This window comes from Antechinus flavipes, chromosome 3 (assembly GCF_016432865.1).
Source record: "Antechinus flavipes isolate AdamAnt ecotype Samford, QLD, Australia chromosome 3, AdamAnt_v2, whole genome shotgun sequence".
In the NCBI taxonomy this organism is placed as follows: Eukaryota; Metazoa; Chordata; class Mammalia; order Dasyuromorphia; family Dasyuridae; genus Antechinus; species Antechinus flavipes.
Genome location: NC_067400.1, coordinates 85,963,108 through 85,990,990, shown reverse-complemented (window position 1 = coordinate 85,990,990; position 27,883 = coordinate 85,963,108). Strand labels below are relative to the sequence as shown.

The window sequence follows — 27,883 nt, the reverse complement described above, 5'->3', positions numbered from 1 at the left end:
CCTTCATTTGGAACCACAAACTTAACATTATCATCCAAATATATGATCTAGTTCTCTAAATCAGCTCCTTTGCTCAATTCCCTATTCTTTTTATAATAGCATCTTTCCAGGCTTGAAACTTTGATTTTCTTTTTAACTACTCCTGGTAGTTATACCTCCATAAATTCCTTATTTTATGCATTGCCATAACTTTTCTGGGTTCTTATAATATTTCAGTAACTGGTGTCCCTCCATTCTTTTCTTTCGCTATCTTATTCTTCACGTAGCTTGCATAAGAATCTTTCTAGTAAATGGGTCTGACCATATTACTCTACTGGTTGAAACACATTGTTTGAAAAACATTCAGAGACTCCCTATTGTTTCTGCTTCTGAGATAAACTACAAATTCCTTAACCTTGCATTGAATGCTTTCCATAATCAATTCAATATTATCTCACATTGGTCTCCTTACCTACTCTATTCCAGCAAAATTGGGCTGCTGTCTGACCTGGGTTGTCTGCTATCTCAGTTCATTCTTACACCCCATCACAACAGTGCCCTTTTGATTAATCTCTGCCTGTCGGCATCCTCTTTAAGGCTTAGCTCAAGTACAAATTGCTCCAGAAAGGCTTCTCTAACCAGCTCAGATGAAAATAACTTTTCCTCATATTTTCCTAAGACTCTTAACATAAATCTCTTTTTTTACTCCTGTTGCATTCCACTGACACCATACTCATTTGTGTACAGGATACCCTCTTTATGATTTAAATTTAAGTGCAGAAACTTTGTTGTTTTTCCATTTCTCTGTCCTTACTGTTTCATCTGATACCCTTTGTAGAACAGTCACACAATAAATGTGTATTGTATTATAACTGCATATATCCAGCTATTTTGTACAGGAAATTAAAGAATAAGCAAAAGCAGCACTGGACCTGGACTTAGTAAAGCTGAGTCCAGTTCTTACTTTGTCACAGATGGGCTGTCACATTGGGACAGTCTGCCAGCCTTTGGTGGTCTGAGGTTCCCAGGTCATCTCTAGCTTCTTCCTGAAAGATAAGAGGGAATAGAGGAACTATATATTCTATATAGATAAATACACACACATACACAAATACTATTGAGCTGGCTGAGCACAATATACTCAATATATTGAACTCTGAAGAAGAGATATTTTTCCCTTCCTCCTGGTGCTCAGGTAAGGATCTCATCTTTGTACCCAAAGCTCTCATTTAATTAGTTTCAAAACCTCTTGATACCATCCCTTCCTCTTGCCTCTTTTCCCCCAGTCTCTAACAGTGATGTAACTCTTCTCCTGAGCAAGACCAGCTCCTCTACATGTGTGATGGATCAAATCCCCTTCCATCTTCTACAACAGGTATCAAACTCAATCCCCTCCGTGGGTGTGTGTGTGTGTGTGTGTGTGTGTGTGTGTGTGTGTGTGTGTGAGAGAGAGAGAGAAAGAGAGAGAGAGAGAAATCTTTTTAGCATCTCCTTTTATCCTAGTTGCTTCCCTTCTGCCTTCAAACATGCCCAAGCCTCCCCCATTCTTAGAAAATCTACACTAAATCATACCATTTCTTCATATTGTTGTCTTTAATCTTTCTTCCTTTTCTCACCTCAACTCCCAGAAAAAGCTATCAGTACTTGCTGCCTTCACTCCCTCTCTTCTGACACATTTCTTAACAGTCTGACTTTTAACAACATCATTCAATTGAAACTGTTTTCTTCAAAATTACCAAAAGATCTTCTGATTGACAAATCTGATGGTAGTATCTCAGCCATTATACTTTCCATCTCTTATATTTGACACTACTGAACCCCTACCTCTACCTTTCTTTTAGGTACTTTCTTGGGGCTTTTCTGACATCATTCTCCCGTTTCCATGTTTGGCCACTATTTCTCCATTTTCTTTTCTGGCTTATACTCATTACACCCTGTAACTGTAGGTATTCCCCAAGACTATCCTAGGTCCTGTTCTCTTCTTTTCTCTCCACTCTCTTTTTTGGAAACCTCATCAGCTTTCATGAATTTAATTATCATTTCTATACAAGTTAACATGAAGCGCAAGAGAGAGAGAGAGAGACAGAGAGATGTATTTGTGCACACATAACTATCTGTAGATAGATAACTATAGGTTTCTGTGCATCTATTTTATCTATTTTATATCTCTTCAGCCTCGGTCTCTACATTGGCTATCAGTTTCACATCACCCTTTGTCTATTGGACACTTGTATCCTTAAACTCAAAATGGCCAAAACTGAACTTTTTATCTTTCCCCAAAACTATCTCTTCTTCCAACATTCTTATTTCTGTTGAAAGCATTACTATCTGTCCATTCCCCCAGTTTTCTGCTCTCAGTTTTACTTTTGATTTCTCCCTCTCTGTCATTCTACAAATAGAAGCAGGAATCAAATTGTACCTTTTCTTTCTGTATCTCTCTTCGAACTTCACTCAGTTCACACAGTTACCACCTTAGTTTCAGATTCCCCACCCACACCCCAACACTTCTTATAAGTATCTAGTATGTGCCAGGCACTGTTCTAAACACTAGTGATATATAAAGTGGCTAATATTGCAGCAGGCCAGTAATTGGTCTCTCTTCCAGTCTCTTACCAATCCAGTCCATCCTTCTCACTGCTTCCAAAGTAATTTTCCTTCAGCACACCTATAGTGTCTCTGAAATAAACTCTGAATCTCTCTTGAGTTTTCAAAGTCTTTTACGATTTCAGCCTGCCTTTAACAGTCTCATTTTGGCTCATATATCAACAGGTTAATGTAAAAATTGAGCAAATTATTTGGTAGCAGGCTTTCTTGTGCCTCTTGAGACTGTCAATATGAGAACATCTATCCCTTAAGTCTTCCTTATATGGTTTTTAAGAATAGAATTGTATAACTTTTTATCTTAAATACACCCCTCTCATGGGCTTAAAATGTCTTTATAAAACACATTGTTGGTTTGTTGCTATTATAAAGAATGAGACTTCTTACTAATGTTTAGACAAGCAAAAAGCTCTAGAAAAGGGTTATAGTAAAAACTTACGTGCTGCATAAAATTACTTTATTCTTTCTTTAATGACGTCCATTTTTTTCCAACTAGCATTTTGTCTTAATCTCCTGAGTATATAACTTCCTATAAAATGTGAGAGATTTTTCTAACAAATTTTCCTGAAATAACTTTGTGGTTGTGTTTCTCTTATGTGTAAACAAAGTGAAATTGCTTCTTTTTTAGAAAACAGAGAAGAAAGGAAAATGAAGATGATGATGATGATGATGATGATGGCTTTTTTGGGCCAGCTCTTCCTCCTGGATTTAAAAAGCAGGATGATTCTCCACAGAGGTAACTAACATGAAATAATAGTACAAGCTGATCTTTTCCAAGTAAGATTCTTGTAATTAACATATTTTATTTGTTGGTTCTCGGGAGTGGAGAACCAGTAAAGTTCAGTTAAAGTCCCACTTTTGACACATTCTGACACATAGGAAAGTTGCTCCTCAATGCTGTAAGCTCTTCTCTAAGACTAAAAGTTGCAGAGAACGCATTGGCCTGCATTTTAAGAGTGAGGTTGTTGCTCACAAATTTCTCTATATCAGTAGAATCACAATTTTTGTTTCTGTCTTATTTCCTAAAGACTTTTTACCTTAACATAGTATCTCTCTTTTGTAGCTAAGATGGCCATTTACTATAGGTGCCTTCACTTCTTCTCCTCTTGCTCTTTCTGAATCCTTTGCAGCCTGGGTTCCAGTCTCATCACTGAAATAAAACTGCTCTCTTCAAAGGCACCAGTGACTTCCTTATAGCCATATCTATTTCTTAGTTGTCCTCCTCAAGTTCACTGCTGCCTTTTACACCATAGCCCTCTTCTCTCTAGGTTTTCATGATGTGCCTTTCTCTTGGTTCTATTCCTTTGACTGATTCCTTCTCAATGTCCTTGGCTGTATTTTCATCCAGGTTTTGATCAGAATTATGGGTGTCACCCAAGGGTCTCTCCTGGGCCCTCTTCTGTTCTCCCTCGGCACTGTCTCACTTTATCATCGCATGAGTACAATTATCATCTCTATACTGATGACTTTCATATCTATTAATCTTCTTTCTCTTGACGTCTGGTCGGGCATTACTAGTAGCCTGGCTGGATATATCTAATCTCTAATCCTTTAGGCTTCTCAAACTCAACATTCTCAAAATGAAACTCATCTTTTCCCCTCCAAACCTTTCTCTCTTCTGAATTTACCTGTTATTGCCAGCAGCCACACCATGCTCCTAGCTGCCCAAGCTCAGAAGCTATGGGTTATCCTTGACCCCTCACTTATACTCTCTCCACATTTCCAATCTGTTCCAAAGTTATATTGGTTATAACTTCACGAGATACATCTCTTATGTTTCTATCTCTTTACTCATAGAGCCCTTATTACCTTTTGCCTAGATGGTTGCAGTAGCCACCTGGGTAGTCTCTCCCTACTCTTTTCTATCCTCCATTCAACCACCACAGTGATTTTCCTAATACATATATCAGACCAAGTCGTTTCTTCCCCCATGCCTCCACTTAGTAAACTCCAGTGGCTCTCTGTCATCTGTAGACCAGAGTAAGACAACATATCAGATGCCTTGGGCCAAGCATTATGCTGAGAGCACTGGGGATACAAATAAAAGCATAAGACAGTCTCTGTCCTTGGGGAGCTTCCACTCTAGTGGAGGAGATAACAAATAAAAAGAAACTGAAAAGTAGGGGTGGGGATGAGGGCAGGGAGGAAGTGACCCTGCATGCTAGGTGGCCAGAGCAGGAAGTTATTGAAAGATAGGCAAGTTTCCTAGTAGATGTCATCTTGCAAAATGATGATGAAGTCCAGGAAAGTAGATAGGTAGAAAATGATGAGAAGAATCTTGAGGTATCAGGAAGGAGTTGTCCAGTGTCTGCCTTCCAGGCTCTCCTGTTAGAGGGAGGGAGGAGTCCCAGAGGCAGGAAGTGCTTTGTCCTAAAAGGCTCCCTTTTGGCCCCTTCTATCTTTACAATCTTCTGAACATGCATTTTCTTCCCCATACTTTATAATCCAGTAAAACTGGCTTTCTTGCTGTTCTTCATACACACCATTCTATATCTGGTTTGTGCCTCTTCGTTGGCATTGCACCTTAGGCCTGGTATGTTCTCCATGCTGGTCCCCTTTTCTCACTGGAGAGTTCCTTCTATCGGGTTGAGGATAGGCAGTAGGGTCAGACTAGTCATGGCTCTACCTGTGCTTTAAGTCTCCCTGAGCTTCACCTCAGTTACCCCATACAAGTATCTTCTCACCATTCCTTCAACTTTTCTAATGTGTTTTTTAATATGTTATTTCTCCCTTTTGAAATCTAAACTCCTTAAGGTCAGAGACTATCTTTCTTTTTACTTGTGTTCCTATCCCCAATACTCAGCACAGATCCTAATGGTAAATCACTTAAATGCTGTTTGCCTGCCTGCTGTTTCCCTCCCCTTCACTTCCTGTTTCCCTGGCTTCCTTCAGGAAACTACCTTAAATGTCCATGTCACCTTACACTTTCCATTCTCATGGTATCTCATTTGATTCTTATTATACTTGGCTAGATATCCAAAAATAAAATAATGAAATAAATTTAGATAAATATCAGAAGAGATACTTAACTCATTTTAATATATTTAAAATACAGTTATATAGCTCTTAAAAAGAGTGACACTCAGTGCCCTTTAAAGTTAGAAGATCACTGAAAGAAGATCTAATTGTTGACTAACAGAGAACTGAAGTGAAATGATTTTCTTCCTGATTTCTGATAGAAAAATACTTAGAAGAGAATTTTTTTAAAATAATATTTGAGTAATTTCAGTTTTTTCAAGATACCTGATTTTTGGTTATTCTCATTTTTGTATGCTTTTATGTTGAAAGTATAAATAGCTATACACTTGATTTTTGTTTTTAGGCCAATTATAGGTCCTGCATTACCACCTGGTTTTAATAACAGAACACAGAAGAGTGGGGAAAACAGAGATGATCTAGGACTACCAGCTTCATCATCTTTCAACTCTGAGGTTTGGAAAAATTGAATTTTAAAAGTTAAAATAAATGGAACACTTTGTGCCTCTTTTATCAAACTTTTACATTATAACTTCATAGTGATTTCTGTACACAATTTATTGTTCCTCCTAAATCTTTAATCACCATGAGGTCACAGACATCTTAAGTCATTTTTTTTTCTCCTAGGTATTTATTTTATGCTCAGTCTTTAAATAAGAATTACAGTCTAGAAGATTATGAACAAGTCATCCATGAACTCCATAAGAAAAAGTCCCCAGGGCCAGATGGATTCACAAATAAATTTAAACAACAATTCATCTCAAACATCAAAGAATCCTACCAAATTCCTTTAATGACACAAATATACCTAACCCAGGAACAGCAAAAACAGTAAAATTATAGACCAATTTTCCTAATGAGTACCAATACAAAATTTTTTGATAAGATACTTGCAAGGAGATTATAGTAGTATATCACAAGGATCATACATTATGACCAAGGTAATTTATAGTAGGAATGCAGGGCTGGTTCAATATTAGGAAAACCATCAGCATAATTGGCCATAGCAGTAACAAAACCAACAGAAATCATATGGTTATTTCAGTAGATGCAAAAGAAGCCTTTGACAAAATATAACACCCTCACCAGAAAGCATAGGAATAAATAATATAGCTTAGCTTAAAATGATAAGTAACATTTTTCTGAAACTATCACAAGTATCGGTAATGGTGAATGGGGCAAGGATACCCATTAATTCCATCATTATTCAGTATTGTACTAGAAATGCTAACATAACAATAAGAAAAAAAAAAGAAATGGAAAGAATTAGAATAAGGAATAAAACTATTACTCTTTAAAGATGATGTGATATTAGAAAATCCCAGAGAATCAGCCAAAAAAATACTTGAAATTATTAGGTTTAGCAATGAGGAAACAAAACTATCATTTTTTGCAGATATGATATCTTTAGAGAATCCTAGATAATTTTTAAAAAAAAACTAGTTGAAATAATAACTTTGGCAAAATTGCAGGTTACAAAGTAAACCCACATGAACAGCCAGCATTTCTATATATATTGCCAACAAAGTCCAGCATCAAGAAATAGAAAAAGAAGTTCTTATTTGAAATTACTAATGGACAATATAAACTATTACATGGGGGAAAGGATCCTACCTGTCAAGACAAATCGAGGATTTTTTCATTGCAAAACATTTTTCAAACAAATAGTCAAATTTAAACAATTGGGGAAACATTAATTACTCATAGATAGACTACATTAACACAAATGACAGTTCTGCCCAAATTATTCAGTGCTACACCAATCTACGATCAATTTACAAAAACTATCTTATTGAGCTAGAAAAAATAATAACATCATCTGGTCAAGTATATCAAGGGAATCAATGAAAAAAAAAAGTGAAAGAAGGTAGCCTAACTATATCAGATATCAAACTGTATTCTAAAGCAGCAATTATCAAATTGTACTAGCTAAAAAATTGTGGTGAATCGGAGGAGTAGCCTAAGTACACAATACACAGTTATAAGGGACTACAGTAATCTAGTGTTTGATAAGCCCAAAGATCCAAAATTTTGGGACAAAAACTCATTATTTGGCAAAAACTACTGAGAAGACTGGAAAAATAGCATTTCACACTATATAGCAAGATAAAGCCAAAATGGATATATGATTTAGACATAAAAGGTGATATCATAAGCAGTTTAGGAAAGCATAAAATAGTTTATCTGTCAGCTCTCTGGGGTGACTTTAGATCAGAAAATGTAAAATGTATTACTGATCACATAAATTTAAAAAGTTTTTGCATAAACAAAATCAATGCAGCCAAAATTAGAAGGAAAGCAGAAAATTGGGGACAATGACTATCTCTTATAAAAGCCTCATTTGAATAGTGCAGGATTCAGACAAAGACATCAAAGCTATCTGTGGTCATGAAGAAATGCTCTAAATCACTACTGACTGGAGAAATGCAAATCAAAACAATTATGAGGTACCACTTCACACTCATCAGATTGGTTACTATAGCAAAAAAGGAAAATGTTAATTCTTGGAGGGGATGTGGGAAACTAGGACACTAATTCACTGTTGGTGAAATTGTGAACTGATCCAACCATTCTGGGGAGTAATTTGGAACTTTGGCGAAAGAGCTATAAAATTCTGCATATGCTTTGATTTAGCAAAAAGAATCTAATTGTAATTGCATGTGGGTGTGTGTAGATGGTAGTAAAAAATTGGAAATTTGAGGAACTGACCATCAATTTGGGATAATATTGTGCTATAAGAAATGACAAAAAACTTGATTTCAGAAAATCCTGGAAAGACATTTATGAATTGATACAAAGTGAGAACCAGGCGAACATTACACAGTAGCATATGGTACAGTAAAAATAGCTGTTCTCAGCTATGCAATGATCAAAGACAATCACAAAGGACTTATAATGCTATCCATCTCTAGAGAAAGAAGTGGTGTTGTCTGAATACACAGTGAAACAGTTTTCTTTCTTTTTCATTAGAGTTTTCTTACACAATATGTCTAACATGGAGATGTTTTACATGATTGCACATGTATAACCAGTATCAAATTGCTTACCATCTCAGTGTGGGGAATTCCAAAGGATAGACTTTGAAACTCAAAACTTAAAAAAAAAGAGTGTTAAAACATGTTTTACCTGTAATTAGGAGAAAACAAAACATTTTTTAAAGTTTTTCATATTTTTCCATCTGATTTGTTTGACTTTTATGTCCTTTTTTTTCTTGTTTCTCTTCTTTTGTTTATGCTATATTCCATTGAACATTTATAAAAATGTTTCTACTAACTGCTGCTATTTTTTTCTCAGTAGCATTTTGTTTTTCCAAATAACTGCAAAAAGAGTTTTCAACATTCATTTTTATAAAACTTTTGTGTTCCATATTTTTCTCCTTACCTCCCCCTCTCCAAGATAGCAAGCATCTGATATAGGTTAAATATGAGCAATCTTTTAAAACATATTTCCATATTTGTCATGTTGTGCAAGAAAAATCAGACCGAAAGAGGAAAAAAACACAAAGAAATGAAAATACTATACTTTGATGCACATTCAGTCTCCATAGTTCTTTCTGAATATGATTGACATTTTCCATCTCAAGTCTATTGGAAATGCTTTGAATTACTGCATTAATGAAAAAAGCAAGGTTCATCCAGTTGATCACCATATAATCTTGTTTTACTGTGTTTCCTGGTTCTGCTCACTTCATTCAGCATCAGTTCATATATGTCTTTCAGGGATTTTTAAAAATCATCCTGCTTATCATTTCTTATAGAATAATAATACTCCATTACTTTTATATAATATAACTTATTCAGCCATTCCCTAGCTGATGGCCATCCGCTCAGTTTCCATTTTCTTGCTGCATTTTTTTTTTTAAATTGGGGAAAGGGATAAAAAGGAAGCAATGTCAATTATTTGTGTCATTTACAACCAGAATATAGACTCCTATATCACTGATTTTACCAGTGTTATGAAACTTGGGCAAGAAAGACCTTTGCCTATACTGAGATTCAGAAAAACATGAGAAAAAAAAAAAAGAGTATGATAATCTAAATAGGCTTTCTTTGGTGGGTGATTTTTGATATTATATTCAGTTTTCCAACACCTGCATTCTGTTTGTGTAGGTTTCTATGAAGAATGGTGCTATGACATCTTACATTACTTGATTACAGCATTATTAATTAGTAAATAATGTCTAGTTATCTTATTGAAAAGTTAGTTCATTCTTTCTGCAAATACTCATTAAGCATCAGCTATGTGCATGACTGTGAACACTATGAAAGTCACATAAATATGTTTTAGAAAAAAATGATTCCTATTGAGAAACAATTTTGCTACATAAATTTAAAATAATTTTACTTTCAATAGAGTCAGCATTCATCTGTATTATGTGGTTCAGTGTAATCCAGGCTGTGGGGGAAATACAAAATAATTAAAATAAACAGTTGTAGGCCACATACTTGTTTGCTTTTCTTTTTTTTTCCCTCTCTAAGTGTGGTAATTTTTTTTTTCATAGCTTGGGGGAAGTGCCCCATAAAATCACAAGAGGATTTTGTCTGTTTATTGCTTTTGTGGCCTTAAGCAAATTTCATTAAATATGGTTCTTGTGAAGTGCTTCTTTGTTTAACTTAGCAATACATAGACTTTTCTTGTTGTATTTGGGTCTCCCTTCTTCACATGTTCAGCCAAACAAATTAGTATTTGGACCAAGTCACATAAGGCACTGGGCCTAACATAATTTGAAAGAAATCAGCTTTTTCTGTGGCTCTTTTTTCTAATTTTGAAATTGAATGTATTTGATGTGAAGATAGTGTTTATATATTTTAAATCTAGCAATATGAAGAATATAAGAAGGAAAGTTAGTTAGATTAATAACTTTTAGAAAAGGACAGTTTAAATTTTCTGTGCTTAGATTAAATTTTTGGAAATGAGAACATTTTAATTGAACATCTTCATTGTTGTATATTACTAAAATATATTCATAGACTTAGAGCTTTCTGGATATTATTATATTTGTGGGGTAAGAGATAGAGCTATTTTTCAGAATTAGCAATTGAATTGTTAATTGATCAATTTAAAAAGATTTAAGGTAGTAACTGTTGCCCACTGAAGAGAAATTTTTTAAAGCTTTTCTGTAGCAACCCTCTGCAGTAGATGGCAGGGAAGGAGAAAAATCACTTCATTGCTCCATGATGTCTGTTCATTTGTGTGTGTGTGTGAGTTTGTGAGTGACAAGTGACTTCTTTGTTTATTAATGTGTATGTTTCCCATAAGGCAAAGGAGAATACCTTGATTACATTCCTGTGCATTAAGGCAGGTCAGGAAACTGAACGTTAGTCTGGTTCAAGCCGCATATGGGAATGTTATGGGCCACATGTTTGACACCTCAAGTCTCTCCCTTTCATTTTAAAGATAAAGATAAAGAAATTTTATCATTCCATCTGGATGCTAGGAGCAGTTCTCTTTCAGCTTTTCAGTTTGTTCTTCCTCCTTCCTCAAGTTTGGTACCTAATTCCCAGGCTTCCTCCCCACCTTATTAACTCTTTCTGCTAGGGTTCTTTGAGGTACATGTTGATGTTCTTTTCAACATTCTAACTTCCCTTTTTCTCAGTACCCTCAACTCTCATGACTTAATCTCATATCACCCATATGGATTCCACTTGAGGAATCAAAAACTCCAAAAGCTCTGATCCTGAAAAAATGCTCATCCCCTCCTTTATTTTTACTTATTTTATTCTAAACTTATAAAATAAAACATTTCCATAGCATAGTAGAATAGGAGAAAAAAAAAAAGATGATTGTACATGAAATTGTAAATCTATTATGTATAACTTGCTGTTTTTAAGTACATAATAAAGTTTTCGTGTAACTTTCTTTTTTTTCCCCTTTTATTCTTCCTTCCCTCTTTACTTCACCCTAAAGATGACTACCAATAGGTACGTGTGTGTGTGCGTGCAGGCATGTGTGTGCAATATGTATAAAACCATTCTATACATGCTTCTATTTTTCAGTTCTTTCTCTATATGCAGATAGCAGCTTCCTTTATATGATCTTTGTAGTTAATTTGGATATTTTTAATATTCAAAATGACTTTGTTACTCAGAAGCGTTCGTAAGTCAATATTGTTGTCATTATGAACAATGTTCTCTTGTTTCTGCTCATTTCGCTTTTTATTATTTCATGCAAGACTTTCCATATTTTTCTAAGATCATTGAGCTCATCATTTCTTACATCACAATAGTATTCCACCACAATCACATGCCATAACTTGTTCAGCCATTCCCCAATTTACGGGCATCTCTGCAATTTCCACAAAAAAGAGAGCTGCTATAAATATTTTTAGAACACAGAGGTTCTAAATCATTTTGGGAGTTAAACCTAATGAATTCTTCCTAATTTTTTCAAATCCCTTCCAGCCTTTGTTACTTTCCCCTTCGATCATTTTAGCTTGTCTAGTAGGTATAAAATGATATCTCAAGGTTGTTTTAATTTGTATTTCTCTAATCAATAATGATTTAGAGCATTTTTTAATACAAATATAAATTGTTTTGATTTCTTCATTGGAAAACTGCCTGTTCATATCCTTTAACGATTGATTTATCATTATATATAATATCGTATCATCATATTATGAATATCATTATGTTCATATGTATATATATGAATGTCATTAGATAAATTAATTCGAGTATTCTTATAGTTTTAACAAGTCTCTTTTGGTATTTGTGATATGACACCTTTATCTGAGAATTTGTCTATAATTTTCCCCCAATTTTCTGCCTTCCTTCTGGTCTTGGCTACATATGTTTTATTTGTACAAAAACTAAAATTTAATGTAATTGGAATTATCCATTTCATAGCTCACACTGCTCTCTATCGTTTACTTATAAATTGTTTTCCTATCCATAAGGCAGATAGGTAATGTATTCCATGTTCTTCTGGTTTTCTTATAATGGCTCTCTTTAAGTCTAGGTTATGTATCCATACTGATCTTAGCTTGGTAAATGTGTAACATTAGTCTGTCTGGTTTCTGCCAGACTGCTTTCTGGTTTTCCCTAAAACTTTAGTTATAGACCACTTGTACAAGAATGCTGGCAGTGAATTTCTAGAGAAGTGGTAGAATAAGTAGGAGCTTAGGAATCTCCTCAACTAAAATCCTATTTACCAATTCACCAAGTGAAAAATCTCTAACAAGATTGAAGAACTGCTGTTTTCAGTACTTCTTGCTTGTAAAACAAGAGAGAAGCAGTATTATTTAATTCTGTACACAGAACTGAAAACGGCATCATCAATCTTAGTGGCAGCATGCTCAGCTCCCTCGTTTTATAGATGATTAGTTTAAGATCAAGACAGTTTAAATCATTGACCTAAGATCACACAGTGGGTTACTTAGATGTAGAGCTAGAATATTTAATTGGGTTTTTTCTTTATTCCAAGTCCATTGTTCTTTCTGCTATTTTACATTATAAGTGACACTGAGCAAAATACCTTATTTGTGAACGTTCTTTCCAAAACTCATTCAGTGAAGATAAATTGAGTTTAGTTATAAAAATGCATAGACTCTACTAGGACATATTATACATACACTCTTTTGAAATTTTGGAAGACTGCATTACTCTCAGATCTGTAGTCTCCATTAACTCTTGTATTACATTTCTTTTTCATTAACTGTCCTGAGTTGTGGTCCTATTGACTCTTATAAAAATAATGCTGCTTCCCAGAGCCCCTATTGTATATCTAGAGTTGGTAGTTCTACACAGAAAAATGAGATTGAGATGAATTAAGTCTTTTCAAGAATAGGGGAACCCTTCCTCCTCATCCAGTTTTTTATTTTACAATTAATAGTCTGGGCTGTGGAATCTTTTACATGCTAATAATAAGAATAACTGTTATTATTTTTTTATATAACACTTTTCACTCATCTCATTTTAAAAGGCAATATAAAATACAATTGATAACTTTTTTTGATGTATAGGTAATACTATAATTTAGAGACTTCATTTGCTTTTTAATACAACTGGTCCCTCTAACTCTTTTGTTTAATGTAATAGTTATATTTTATTTTAAAAGGGAACAGAGAGTAGTGAAGATGAAGAGGCCATTGTTGGACCAATGCCTGCAAAAGGACCAGTTGACTATAGTGTAACTAAAGAATTTGAATGGAGAGCTCAAAGAATGAAAGAAAAACTCACTAAAGGAGATGATGTAAGTATTTTAAATTTCTCTTTGGGGATTAAGTAATACTTGGTTGTAAATTTAGCAAGTCCATTTTACTTTACTGATTGACTGTTAACTGACAGCAACTTTGTCAAAAGTAACAATTGAAAAGTATAGTTAGTAATTGATATAAAATGTTATTTGTATTCTTATATCTTTTTTATTTTAATTAAATATCTTATGAAGGATGAGTCCAGACCAGTTACAAGGGAATCATGGATGACTGAGCTCCCTCCAGAACTGAAAGGCTTTGGTCTTGGCCCAAGAACTTTCAAGAGAAGAGCTGATGACAAATCTGGCGATCGATCAGTTTGGACAGATACTCCAGCTGACAAAGAAAGGAAAGCTAAAGTAAGCATGATTTCATTTACCCATGGTATAGAGATTTTATGTAAAATAAGACAAATTTTATTCAAGAAGTGTGAACAAGAGAAAAAGATCAAATATAGTTTCAATTTGTACTAATGGCTAGTAATCTATAGTAATCTGCCTAAGATATGAGTCAGTCACTTCCCAGTTCACAAGCTTACACTATCTTCCTGCTGCTTCTGAGATCAAACACAAACTCTTCTGTCCAGTATTCAAGGCTCTACTTTTTTTTTAACTACAGTTTGCTTTTCAGTTTTCTTTCATATTACTCTGTTTCAAGTTTTTCCCAAATGGAGATTTGCCATCTGCTTTACTTAACACTTCTTCCTTCCTTCCTTCTTCCCTTCCTTCCTTTCTCTCCCTCCTCTGCCTTGGACTATTTCCCTGAAGCCTTCCTCTGAAATCTCCCCCAGCTCCAAGTGTTTTCTGTTTTGTTTTCCTGAATCACTTTGGGAGAACTCTTCTTTATCCTATCTTAGCTTTTCTTGTATTTACACATATAAATCTGGACCTGTGATTTCATAGAAATGTAAGCTACTTGAGGACAGGGAATATTTGGCTTTTAGACTTTTTCCATCTTCATTGCACAGTATAGCATAGGTCCTTAATAAATTTTTCTTGAATGACAAAAATAGTAAAGTCAAGAGGAGGATTATTAATTATTAGGAAAGGATAATGTGCTTAGCTTTTTAAGTGTGTTAAGTTGAAGAACTTGTGGAGTAGCTGAGTAGAGAGAGACCTTATAGCACTTTGAGGAGAAAGAATGAGTGCTTTGAGAGAGATTGAGGAGTGACCTCATAGCATAGACAGCATGGAACCCAATTCAGTTGTTCAGGGAGGGAGTGTAGAAAGAAAGAAGAGAAGCTGCTAGATGAGCATGTGGAAAAGCCCATCTTGAGTAAAGGAGACAGAAGAAGCAGTTAGAGAACTGGGAGACAGGACAGGAAAGAGCTGTGTATTCACAGCCCTACCTGAAGAATTATATACATAGGAGCTGCCTATTGCTATCTTCTAGCCACAGTCATATATGGGAAAAAGCTAACTTCCTATTGGTCTGGATCAGTCATTGAACAATTCAGTGACATTCACTTGGGTGACTTGTGTTTAATATTAGAAAATATTAATTGAGGGGAGGGGATTCTATTTGAGTTTGAAGCCATGAGAGGATTACTAATGTAATTTGTACATTAGGTAACATACCTCATATGTTTCAGAGGCAGGACTTCAACTCATATTTTTCTGTATCCAAGATGAGCTCTCTTTTCCCTACCCCCTTTCTAAAAATACTCAATAATAATCAGAGGAAAGGATAGGGAAAGAAGGAGAAAACCTATTCTTTGGTACTTCCAGGACAGTGTGGGTATTCCCTGCCAACAATGCTGATGACAATTCACACATTCATATCTTTTCATCTTACACATCTTTTGTCTGTATTCTCTTATAAATCTGCCACAAGCAGCCCATTGGATGCACTCAGGACCCACCCTTAAATTAGCTGACATTACTTAGGGACTGTGTCCCATTCAGGCTTTCCATCCATTGTCTCTCAAACTTGTTTCAGAACCAGTCCACGTCTCTTTAATTTCTTTTGTACTGTTTCATATGAACAGTTCTTCTCTGCTAATCAGACCGTAGTGTTCTCATATGCACCATGCACTTCTCCCTGGCTTTTTGGGTGACTCATTTTGTTTATTCTTCAGAGGTTGTGTTATCCCAGTATTCATTATTCATACTGAAAGAATATTGGTATTAAAAATATGGGCCTTTGTTTCAGGAAGAAGTTCTTTAAAGTAATGTCATTTCAATCCTTTGTGTAGTATAATTTAATTGCACAATACAATGACAGGTCTTTAAAAGTACTATACAATTACCCAAATAAAATCCAACCCACTCTCTTCCTCCTTTTCAGTATTCAATTCTCTATTCACTGTGTCTGTCCAAGCCATACATTGATGGGGTGATCCTGTGAACCATCCTTTGAGTTGAATATCATAGTGTAGACAAATTATATTTTTTACCCATTTAGCTTTTCCAGTATATGTGGTTAGGCTGAATTCTTGCCTGACTATGGATTTCATCTAGGAGGTTGTACAATGTACTGGTACCTAATGCAACCAATAAATAGTTGTCTATAAACAGGAACTTCAAGAGGACTTCATCACTTAGAGGGAATCTCTCTTCAGTTTGGACTCTGATGGACTCTACATAGGACAAGGAAACACCTTTGGCAAGCATATGTACCCATGTTTTATATTTACAGAGGAAAATTTAACAGAGTAATCTTTTAAGGAATTTTATATGGCCTTAACATATGAGAGAATCCTAACTGGAGGAGAGATTTTTTGATAGTGGCGTTTTGCTGTGCTCAATCAAGGACTTTTTTAATCCGTAGACTGTAAAATACAGTTAAGTAATCCCCTCTCACTGGATAAGTGTGACCATAAAGGTATGGTTTACTGTCTAATAATAAAACTGCATATCCTTTGATCTAGCGATTCCACTGCTAGATCCCAAAGATGTCCAAGAAAGGGGGGGGAGGATCTATTTATACAAAAATATTTATAACAGTTCTTTTTGTGTGTGTGGTGGCTAAGAATTGGAAATCAAAGTGATACCCATCAATTGAGCAATGGTTAAATAAGCTGTGGTATATGATTGTAATGGATTATTATTGTCCTATAAGAAATGATAAGCAAGATGATTTCAGAAAAACCTGGAAAGACTTATATGAATCGATACTGATGAAGAACTGTGAATGACTTAGCTATTCTCAGCAATACCATGATGTAAGACGGGCCCAAAGGATTCATGATTAGGCATATTTTCTGCCCTCAGAAAAGGAACTTATATTATTTGGATACAGACTGAAGCATGCTATTTTTTAACTTTCTTCCTTTCATTTTTTTTCTTTTATTTGAGTCTTCTTATGCAAAATGACTAATGTGCAAATGGTTTACATAATTGCACATGTATGACCTTTATCTGATTACTTACCATCTCAGGGAGGGAAAAGAGAAATAGAATTTGGAACACAAAACTTTAAATAAAAACTGTCCAAAAATGGGATGAGTGGGACCATCATCCATCTTGGAAAACTTGGGAAATCAGAACACTGAATAAAGGCAAGAAAGCATAAATGTTAGTAATTTTTAACTTTTTGCACTGCTTACAGCCATCCCTTGCAACTATTATCCAACAGCTCTTGTAGAGATGGGACCTGGCAGGTAATTCCCTTTCAAGACCCAGAAATTATGAAGGACCAACAAACTCTTCCTTCCTTAACACCTTTCAGTGTCAACTCCCCCATTGGAACATAAGCTTGTAAAGAACTAGGACTCTCTGTTCTTGTATCGCCAGCACTTACCATGGTGCACAGAATAAATATTTAGTAAATGCTTTTTTATTCATACATTCAGTAACTAAAATGGATAATGGAGCATACATCCTAGTTTAAGCAACAAATTCCAACTTAAAAAAACAACAACAACACATGTGTGATGTTAGATGACTCTAACTTGGCTTTATTCAGGATCATAAATTTTAAATGGAAGAAGAATGTAGGAATAATTTAGAATAATCCTCTAATTTTATAAAGAGCTGATGTGATCCTTATGGATAATGTGTATGACATTGTCAGATTCTAAAAGATAATTTCATGGTGCTGGTAAAATTACAAAGGCCTTTAGAGACACAACACAGAATTTTAAAGCAAAACTCTCTTCTCTCTTGTTTTACCACAGTCATTCAGCCTCATTATACTAATTCAAAGAAATTTAGATCTTAGCTCTTCCCATCTGTTTTCTATCTAATAGTACCATCAGCATGACTAATGGGAGGGAACTCCATAATCCAGTCTTCAGTATTTTGCTGTAGTTTAATCTGAATATTACTGGTATTGATTTGTTTTCACTTATTTTTTTTCTTTTATGATTTAATAATATTTTTTTTTTCCATTCCCTAGGAAGCACAGGAAGCAAAGAAATTAACCAGTAAGAATGATGAGGAACGTATATTATCAGGAAGGGACAAGAGATTGGCCGAGCAGGTGTCTTCATACAATGTGAGTGATAAAACAAAATGCTTATCTCCTTTATTTTAACTTTTCTCACCCTCACTCTAATCCTCAAAGACATATACATGTACATATTACACCTGTCTTCTTTCCCTGCTTCCCTCTCTCTGCATTTCTCTTGAAAAATACCCAGTTCTGTTGGTTTCCATGGTAATATCACCACAGTCTTTTTTTTTTAAACTGCTGCTGAAAGCAGTGTCAGACTTTTATAAAAATACCCTTTTGTGTAGGATATATTTTATATGTTCTCATGTAATATTTTCAATTTGTATTTTATTTAAGTGACTCATGTCAGAATTTCCATTATTGGGGATTGACAGCCTTTTTTCAGAGATTGAGAGCCTCTCAAAGTTACTACAGATCTTCATCAGTGTTCAAAAGTTTAAAGGAGAAACTGATTTGAAATATTTTATGTAAAAGCCTAAACCCAGAGCAATCTAAAGGAATCATAGTTAACAGATTAATTGAGAATATCATTGTCTTTTCTCTTTTCTATTATAGTCCTTGTATTTCTAAAAAATGCTTTCTAACTTCAAGAAATTAATATAAGTCATTGAGATTATTAAAACCCAAAGATTTTTTTCATTTCTTTTTGATGAAAATTTCCTCACTCCTTATTGATACTCATTTCAATAGTTGTAACTAAAGTCTTAAAGCTTGCCCCTTGGTCAAACTTGCCCCTTGCTTTCAGCATATACAGCATTATTGAAGAGCATCTTCCTGGTTAACTTTCCTGTGCTTCAGCTCAGACAGCAGCTGTAGAAGGAGGAGCATCTCACTCTTTTCTTTGTCATTATTAAGACACCAAAGAAAGAAAAGGAAGAGGTATTTTAGTCATTGTTCAATTACTAATGGCCACAGTATTTTCTCTCTAGTTGTCCTTCATGGAAAGTTTGGTTTAAACCATTGCCAAAAATGAATCTCTCTACACTTGATTATGACTAGCCTCCTGATTATTGAATTTGAAGCTTATCCACAATAATCCATTTCTGTGAAATCAGTCAGATACTAAGCTGCCAGTCATAAAGCAGAACTGAGTAGAATTAGGGATGACTAGATTTGAGGATATTTCATATTGAGTCTGCCTCTCTGGCTGCACTTCAAAGCCAAATATGATTATTTTAAAATATTTATTGAGAATTATCATCCCTCCTTTTTTCTCCACTTTCAGTTATTGATAATCTATGTTTAGTATCTTAGTCTTATTTTCTTTTACCAAACTCTTCTCTCCTGTATTGACACATTGAACTTTAAAGGGCCTTTCTTTGCATCACTAATGCTAGCTAGGAAACTGAAAGACAGAGGCCTTTATGTTCACAGTACAACATTTAAAAGAGTCTTTCCACTAGATACAAGAGACAATGTTTTCACCTCTACATTAACTTTTTTAAAACTCCAGCAAATGGTAACTCATCAAGAGAACAGGTATGTTTTTGGTCCTCCATTGATAATCTGTAGCTTATTAACTCATTAAGTTATTATTGGAGAGCATTGCTTTATGCACAAATACATAACCTTAGAATGATTATTCTTACATGGAAAATAAAAATTTAAATTTTGAAAACTTATTTTTCTTAATATTTTGAAAATTGGCTGGTATCACACATTTTCCTAATAGTTTTCTCTTTAGAGTTGGTGCTTCTCATTGTATTTTTACTATTTATTTCTCTCCCATAAATTTAGTATCTTTAGTCATATGTATATAGCATAAACTTTGTTTGTTACCTTGGTAATAGAATAGTACATGGAAAAATCACTATATTTGGAGTTTGAAAGTCTGCATTTGCTTTGCCATATCCAGCCTGAAAGATTGGACAACATACTTAACCTCATCTGTAAAATGAGGCAGCTGCACTAGATGAACTCCAAAGTCCTTATTTTTAATCGGGTTTAATTTCTTTAGTACATAGATACTCAATTGACTTATGATGAATCTACTTATTTCTCAATTCATATATTTGATTGTTCCATTTAATTCTGGCTTTTTGTTTTTCAAATTTGTGTCTCTCAATTTCTCAGTTAAAAACCTCTGAATTGGTTAATTATCACTCTTATCTTTCTTTGAATTTCTTCTTGTACTTTTAGAGTTTAGGTGACTGTCACTGAAGCACTATATACTGACTGAAACCACCATTTTTTAATAGCCCTGAAATAAAAATTTGGCTTTTCTAGCCTTTCTTTCACCTTTTCCGTATTTTTCCCTTATGTAAAAGTATAGTAATGACTTAATCTGCTACTGATGATTATTATTGAGGAATATATACTATCTAAATCATCATTTGACATATTCATGTTAAGAGGCTCTATAAGATCTTACAATTTTTTTTCCCTTTTTCAGTCAAACTCTACACTGGAGTATTAAAATGTTTGCATATCCTTAGATCTTTTTTTCTCAGTGGTTACATTACATTAGCTGGTTACAGCTAATGTAGGTTCCAAACTGTGTCTGATTTACATTAATTTATCTCCTGTACTTTCTTCCTATCTTTGGGTTTTGAAAAGGCATCAGGGAGTTGGACATTACTCTTTTTGATGTTGACTACTATTATGGAGTATTTATATTTCAGAAGATTTCATCATTGTGATGTTCATGCTAAGATTTTAATTTCCTGTTCCATATATGCCCCTTTCTACTCCACCCCAGGATTCAAAAAGATCAGAATCTCTTATGGACATACATCACAAAAAATTAAAGAACAAGACAGCTGAAGATAAAAATAAGTCCCAGGAGAGAAGGCCATTTGACCGTGATCAGGATCTCAAAGTCAACCGGTTTGATGAAGCCCAGAAGAAAGCTCTGATTAAGAAATCCAGAGAACTAAACAGCCGGTTTTCACATGGCAAAGGCAACATGTTTTTATGATGTGAGTATTCTACTCTTTACAGCAAGGTGTATTTTCATACTTCTGTATTTTGAAGTTATGGATTCATTTACTAGATGTGTAAATAGTCTTTTATTTGTATGCAAAATGTATTTTATTTTAAAAGACAGCCAATTATAATACTGCCTTTCTGTATAAATAAAATCTTTGGTTTTTGAAACTCAATCTTGAAAAGAAAATGTAGTTTAATGACAACAATCTCTTGCATTGGAATTAACGGTCAAAAAGACAGCTTTGCTTTCTGAAATGTTAAAAAAAAAATTTAAATATAATCATAAGTTTCAGAATTGACATAAAGCTATAGTTAAGCCCTGGGAAAGTACAGCTCATTAAAAGTTAGAGTAAGGAGATTTGTCAGCAATCTTTTTAGAAACATACATTTAATTTAACCAAAAAACACTGTTTAAAAGTAGTTTACCTTGCCTTGATGGTTCTTAAAGACTGTTCTTAAAAGTCCAACATGCTTCTTTTTTATACTTATTCCTTAGCTCTATTTTACATTAAGGAATAAGATGATGATGAAATAGTTGATATTTTTTTTAAACTTTTATCTTTATCATCTATTCATACCTTAAACTAAAAAACCTATTAAAACAGTCATAGTTATTTTACTGAGTGATTAAGGGGGAGAAAAAAAGCCATTTAAAGCTATAGCTGTAAATGAATGTATTGAACCTTTTTATCCTGCATCATGGAAGAATAGGATAGGCTGGAGAGGAATTGTAATTTCATGTAGTAAAGTAAGTGAAGGATAATTCTTTTTGTCCTACCTTTATTCTTTTGTGTTAGTCTTCTTTTTTTAGTCTATTCTTTCATATTACCTTTTATCACTTTTAAAATGTGAAAGCAGAAGAAAATAATGATCCATATATAGAATGCAATATTGCACTTAACACTCTTAGACTTCTTTGGATTGGCCTTTCTATAGATAATTATTGTGAGCTTTTCATCTCATCGTTATTTTATTATGGTTTAAAAGCTTAACAAACACAGGATGTTTTTATAAAATCTGTGAAAGTTTAAACTTGTGCTAAAGTCCTTGGAACTAACCCTATAAGATTGTTGATGTCTTCACCAACTTTGACCATAAATTATGCCTCCCTGATTCAGAGTCTACTGTGAGGGAAACATTTGTAAAATGTCTTCTAATCTAAGACTTCTGGACATTTCTCTCTAACAGAAGCCTGTACTAGTAATCACTTCTTAGTAAAATTATTATTTTTTTAAAAATAGAAACAAGGTCTATTATGTTTACTTGAAGGTACGGAGAACAATCATTTTTTGTTCAGACCTTACAACAAGCCATCTCAACCTTTGGGTTTTCTTAGGAAGTAAATTTTCATAGTTTGTTCGTGAACATTTAAGTTTTCAGCAAATTTATTTAGGCAGCTATTTTAGAGTAGTCATGAATGCCATTTTATTTACAGATGGCTAAATCCCCTGAATAGGAGAAATATAAATGGGAAATTCATGCAACCTTTAATTTCAGCTTCCCAAATGAAGGTATTAAGATAACTTGTTAATATTTTAAGCAATTCTCCTTATTACGTTAGACATAAAGCTATAATCCCAGATGCAAATTTCATTACTCATATTCTCTAACAAATTAATCACATTTGTTCCACTGCTGCTTTGTTCTGGTTTGGAAAAAGCACATGGGGCTAACATCAGTAATGAGAAAATTAATTTTTATTGAAAGCTCAATTTTGGCTTTTCACCATCTTATGTAAATGGTATGAATTGTTGGGTCAAATCATTGTACAGATAGCTTTCTCTGTAGTATTGTGTCTCCTAACACTCACAAATGTAAATAGTAGCTTACTAAAGAAGTTGAAAAGATGAATTTATCACTTTCTAAAGTAGAGTGAACAATGGTTTCACTCAAATGTCACTAACCAAAGTTTAATTTCAGTTTGGAAAACTTAACTGGATGGATTTTGGAAAACTCAACTGGACAAGGATTCAGGGTGCAACTTTTTCTTCTTACTACCTTCTAAAATATAAAGACTTCCTTGCCTTCATTTAGTTTTGCCTTTAAAAATATTTTACCAATATAAGTATTTTAAGTGTATTTATATATAGCAATCCTTTTCAGAAATTCTGGGAAAAAGTCTTCATGAAATTTTAAAGCTTTATTATTATTTGAAGCCAAATTTTATCTTTGAGTATTTTGTTACTCCTTTCTTAGGCAGAAAAATTAAGTTCAAAGTTAAGATTCCCAGCCCTGCTGTCATTTAAGTAACTTTTCTTTTTGCAACACTCTGCTTATTAAACATAGATATTCTGTGACTAATAAAATATTTTAGATTTTAAGATGATATTTTTGCACAAAACTCTTTCTTAGCATTCTTCTTTCCATGCTGAGGAGTATATGCCACCTCCCCTACATCCCAAGGGAGGATATGCTTCCTTATATTCATATGTCTGTATGTTTTGAAAGACACATTCATTGGCACACTGGATCCAAGAAGTTGCTTTGAACTACCTTTAATGACAGTCGAAGAAGCAAAGGGATAAGTATTAGGCTTGAGCTTTTATCGCTGAAGCTTCAGAGATCTAAGATTTCTACAGGCCTGGTACTTTTGGCACTGCAGCAGATGGCCATTTGTCTAGCCTTTGCAAATTCCTGTGGTCAGTCAGCCTGAAGTGCAGTCAGCCTCTCCAAGCATAGCTAAGCTGAGTCCTCTAATAAAAGCTGAACAGAAAATGAATGAATAGATGCAGAGAAGGAAATTGTTCTTTCCCTTGTTGAGCCTTTCAGAGGCTTTTTGAAATCCAGTCTCTGATACCATGTCAGAGATTTGAGCTTATCTTCACACTAACAATTGAGTTTTGGGAACTTTCAATTTAAAAAGTGCTTTGATTAATGAAATGTATAGGAAGCATTTTAATAGTCTCTCCTTCTGACCTTAGCATTTAACACTGTCCCTAGGAACAGCTGACATTGTCCATAAAGCAATTCCTTTAAATTGTGGGAAAAGCTAACAAATCATATTGATTCAGATATTCATAGCTAATTGATTACAAGGCTATAGGTAAGTAAAAAGTTGTATGTGAATAAACTTTTTCTGGACTAAAGAGAATATGATACAAGTATAGATAACAATGCTGTTTTTATTACATAAACCAAACTCTTGTGAGTTTTATGCTCATACATTTGGATTAATCATTGTCCTCCAAATACCCATCTTGCTAACATTTTTTGATCATTATCTGATTTTGATGATTGCAAAGTAATAGTTTAGGAAATTGCTATATGCATTTTGTTGAGATTAGTTGGTACATGTTCACCTGTTACTAATATCCTAGGGCTTCCTAATTAATTAGCAGTGTCTTTTTGACCTATTTGACTATAAAAAATGTTACAGCATTCATACACAATCTGTCCCTTTTTTTTTTTTAAACAAAGCTGCTAATTATGAATAACACTTATGACAGCATTTAAGAATCTAGGATCTTGGAAGATGGATTGTTATTACATACAGAAACCAAAGATTGCTTTTCAAGCTGCCATTATCTCTTCCCCTTTTGTCTCTTTTGGGCGTTCATACATTTTGCTAGAAGAAATATTCTCCATTGAGTCATTCCTAATAAGAATTAGCATGAAGAAAAAGGATAGACAATCTGGCCCCCTGAACAGAAACAAATGAGGATCTGCACTCTATTATATCAGTGTATTGTGAATTTGTATTTGATGCCAAAATGGGATTTAAAACTCAAATCATAAGAAATTATGTTTCCTTCTGCAGGAAAGGTTAACTTTTTAAATTCAAAAATTAGTGTGAAATATAAATATAGAAAAATAGGCATGTGCTACTCTCTCCAGTCTTGTCGTTATGAACTTTACAATTAAAGAACTGTTTTTTTAAAAGTGTTTCCAAGATGAGATGCTTAAGCTGGAAATCAAGGTTTGTTTAATAAATGTAAAGTAATTTTTTTGGTATAAGGAGGTCTCACAAAGAGGTTATTGGGATTGTCTGTAGTGTCAAAGTAAGTTTTGAGGCTTTTTTAAATGTATAACTCAGGCAAGAAAAATCATGATGAAGTTTAAAGCCCTATGCAATTTGGAGGAGGAAAGAGGAAGAGGATAGACATTAAATAATATTTAAAATCTTGATTTTCTACTACAAATTCAGTTTAGTAAACATTTATTAAACATCAGCTATATGCTAAGTACTGGGGATTCATGGGGAAGAAACACATAAAAAGCTTTTGTCCCAAAATATGCTAGATTTTGAAGTCAGAAAGCTAGACTCAAGGGAAGACTGCCACTTAAACTTTTAGACAAACTACTTAGCTTGTGCCTTGTTTTCCCTAAGTAAAAAGCAGGTGATGACTTCAGAGGTCACAGCTAAGTCTGTGATCCTCAGGGGTGGCTGAAATTAGAGCATGCCAGTGAATATTATCATCCTGTAAGAAATGATGGAAATGGATAGTTTCAGGACTAATTTATGAAGTAATTCAGAGTGAAGTGAAGAAACAAAAAGTTTATACAATAACATTGTGAAAACAACCCTGAAAGACTTAAAAATTATATTCATAATAACTAACCACAGTTGTGTAGGACCACTCATGAAACATGGTTCCTCCTGCCAGAGAGGCGAAGGGCTCAGTGCAGAATTAAGACTAGTCTTTGGACAAGGCCAATGTGGGCGTTGTTTTTACTTGACTTTTTCAAAAGTTTTTTTGTTTGTTTGTTTGTTTCCAGGGAGGGAAGGAATGAAGGGAGGTAAGAGAAAGAGAAAATAGATTTTTGTTCATTATGATTTTTTTAATAAAAAATTAAGTCTATGAATTTATGCTATTCAACTGTGGAGATTCAACATGTGCACACATAAATAACGCAATAAAAGGAAAAACAAATTCAACTACCTCATTATCTGGCTGCAGAAAAGACCATCATCAGGTCATGCTTTACAGCCCATCTAGCTGACTACTACAGCCATCTTTCTATCTGCCTTGCTTCTTCTCAGAACTTGGGACAGCACCTTTGCCCTCTTGTTTGGTAAGACTGGAACAAAGTTCAAATTCAACTAGCCTGTTTATACTTAGGTAGCTTCAAGCCAGACATGCTTCACATCCCAGCCAACCTTGTCCCTTACTTTGGGCACAGAAATTAAAATGATTCTACCATTGTTATAAAGACTTTGTTGAAGCAATTCCAATAGACTTGGGATGGAAAATGCCACTGGCATCCAGAGAGAAAACTATGGACATTGGATGTGAATCAGAGCATAATATTTTTACCTTTCATTGTTGTTTGCTTGTTTTTCTTCCTCATTTTTTTTTCCCCTTTGACCCAATTTTTCTTGCACAATGTGACAAATGTGGAAATGTGTTTAAAAGAATTGCATATATTTAACCTATATCAAATTGTTGTCTTGAGGAAGGAGGAGGGAAAAATTCATAACACAAAGTTGTATAAAAATGAATGTTGAAAATTTTTTACAGGTATTTGGAAAAATAAAACAAGTTTAAAAAAAACAAAAACTTTATTGACTGGCTTCTCTATGAATCAACACAACATCCTTGTGACTCTTGAGATACTCCTTTCCCTGGTCCCAATCTCCCTAACTGTTGGTTCTCCCCATTAAAATTGTCCTTTTAAAAAGAACATTTACAAAGAGACTGTCCCCTATTTATTTGACAGTAAGCACTTAATAAATGTTTGTTTCATTCATCCAGAAAAGCTTCCTGTGAAAGGTAGAGCCTGAATACAACTTTAAAAGAAAGTAAGGATCTCTTTAAAGTTCAAGGCATATAGGTAGTAGTGGGTAGGACTCATCCCTTTAAACAGAATTGAGTGACATCAGATCTGAGGAACTTAAGGGGGAAGTTAGAGGAGAGAGACTGATTTCTGAGTTGAAGTGTGGTTAACCCAATCAGATGTCTGCAGTGAATTTAGCATTAGGGTCAGAAAAACAGTAGGTCAAAATTTTAATGCCAATCAGACTGGAAATGACTGCTACACTTCTACCTTAAATGATATAGAAAGACCCAGTCTCGAAAACAAACCAAAAAACAGTAAAGGAGGCCAATGAGTTTTGAAGTGAAAGGGGGGGGAAAGTCATTTTCAATAATTATTTTATAAATTAATCATTTAGTAAATGATCTTCTGAAGCATAGGAATCCTGAATATAAGGGATTGGAGATTATCTGAAAGGATAAGAATAATGAGTAATATAAGAAAGCAAAAGAAAGGTGTGATTAAGACTTTAATATTTAAATTACTCTGAAAATTGAAAACATGTTAATCATAGAACTATGAGGGATCTCAGATATTATCTGGACCAATGTTTTCTAAATTTTTTTGATCAGACACCCCTCCCTATCAGGTTAAAGAATATTGGTATATCCCCATTCACTTAGTTCAACTTTTTCTTGTTGAATCATTTCAGTCATGTCCAACTCTTCTTGACTCCATTTGAGGAGTTTCTTGGCAAAGATACTGGAGTGGTTTGCCATTCCTTCTGTGGCTCATTTTAACAAGTGAAATGGAGACAAGTAGGATTAAATGACTAGCCCTGGATGGCACAGCTAGTGTCTGAGACCAGATTTGAACATGACCATGTCTTCCTGATTCCAGACCAATATTCTATGCACTGTGTATATTTACTTTTTAAAATATTCATGGACTATACTAATAATTACATACTTTGTAAAACATAAGGAAAAATAGACATTTGAAATGAGAAGCAGATGAAATAGCATTTGGCCCTAGGGTCAATAAAGGACCAATAATTTATTGAATGGAGAGTGATAGGTACTTTTAGATAAATCACATTAGCAGCTGTGTGGAGGA

General features: G+C 34.1%; 1 protein-coding gene across 1 annotated transcript in view; it reads left to right on the top strand.

Moving 5' to 3' along the window:
* The window catches only part of GPALPP1 (GPALPP motifs containing 1), a 35,316-nt gene extending 8,745 nt beyond the window's left edge, over positions 1-26,571 (top strand). The window contains exons 3-9 of the mRNA XM_051983846.1: positions 3,209-3,316; positions 5,903-6,011; positions 13,612-13,746; positions 13,945-14,109; positions 18,089-18,187; positions 20,844-21,063; positions 25,790-26,571. Coding sequence (XP_051839806.1) covers positions 3,209-3,316; positions 5,903-6,011; positions 13,612-13,746; positions 13,945-14,109; positions 18,089-18,187; positions 20,844-21,062 — 835 coding nt within the window. The 3' untranslated portion in view covers position 21,063; positions 25,790-26,571. The remainder of the gene's footprint in view (positions 1-3,208; positions 3,317-5,902; positions 6,012-13,611; positions 13,747-13,944; positions 14,110-18,088; positions 18,188-20,843; positions 21,064-25,789) is intronic.
* Positions 26,572-27,883: the final 1,312 nt, after the last annotated feature.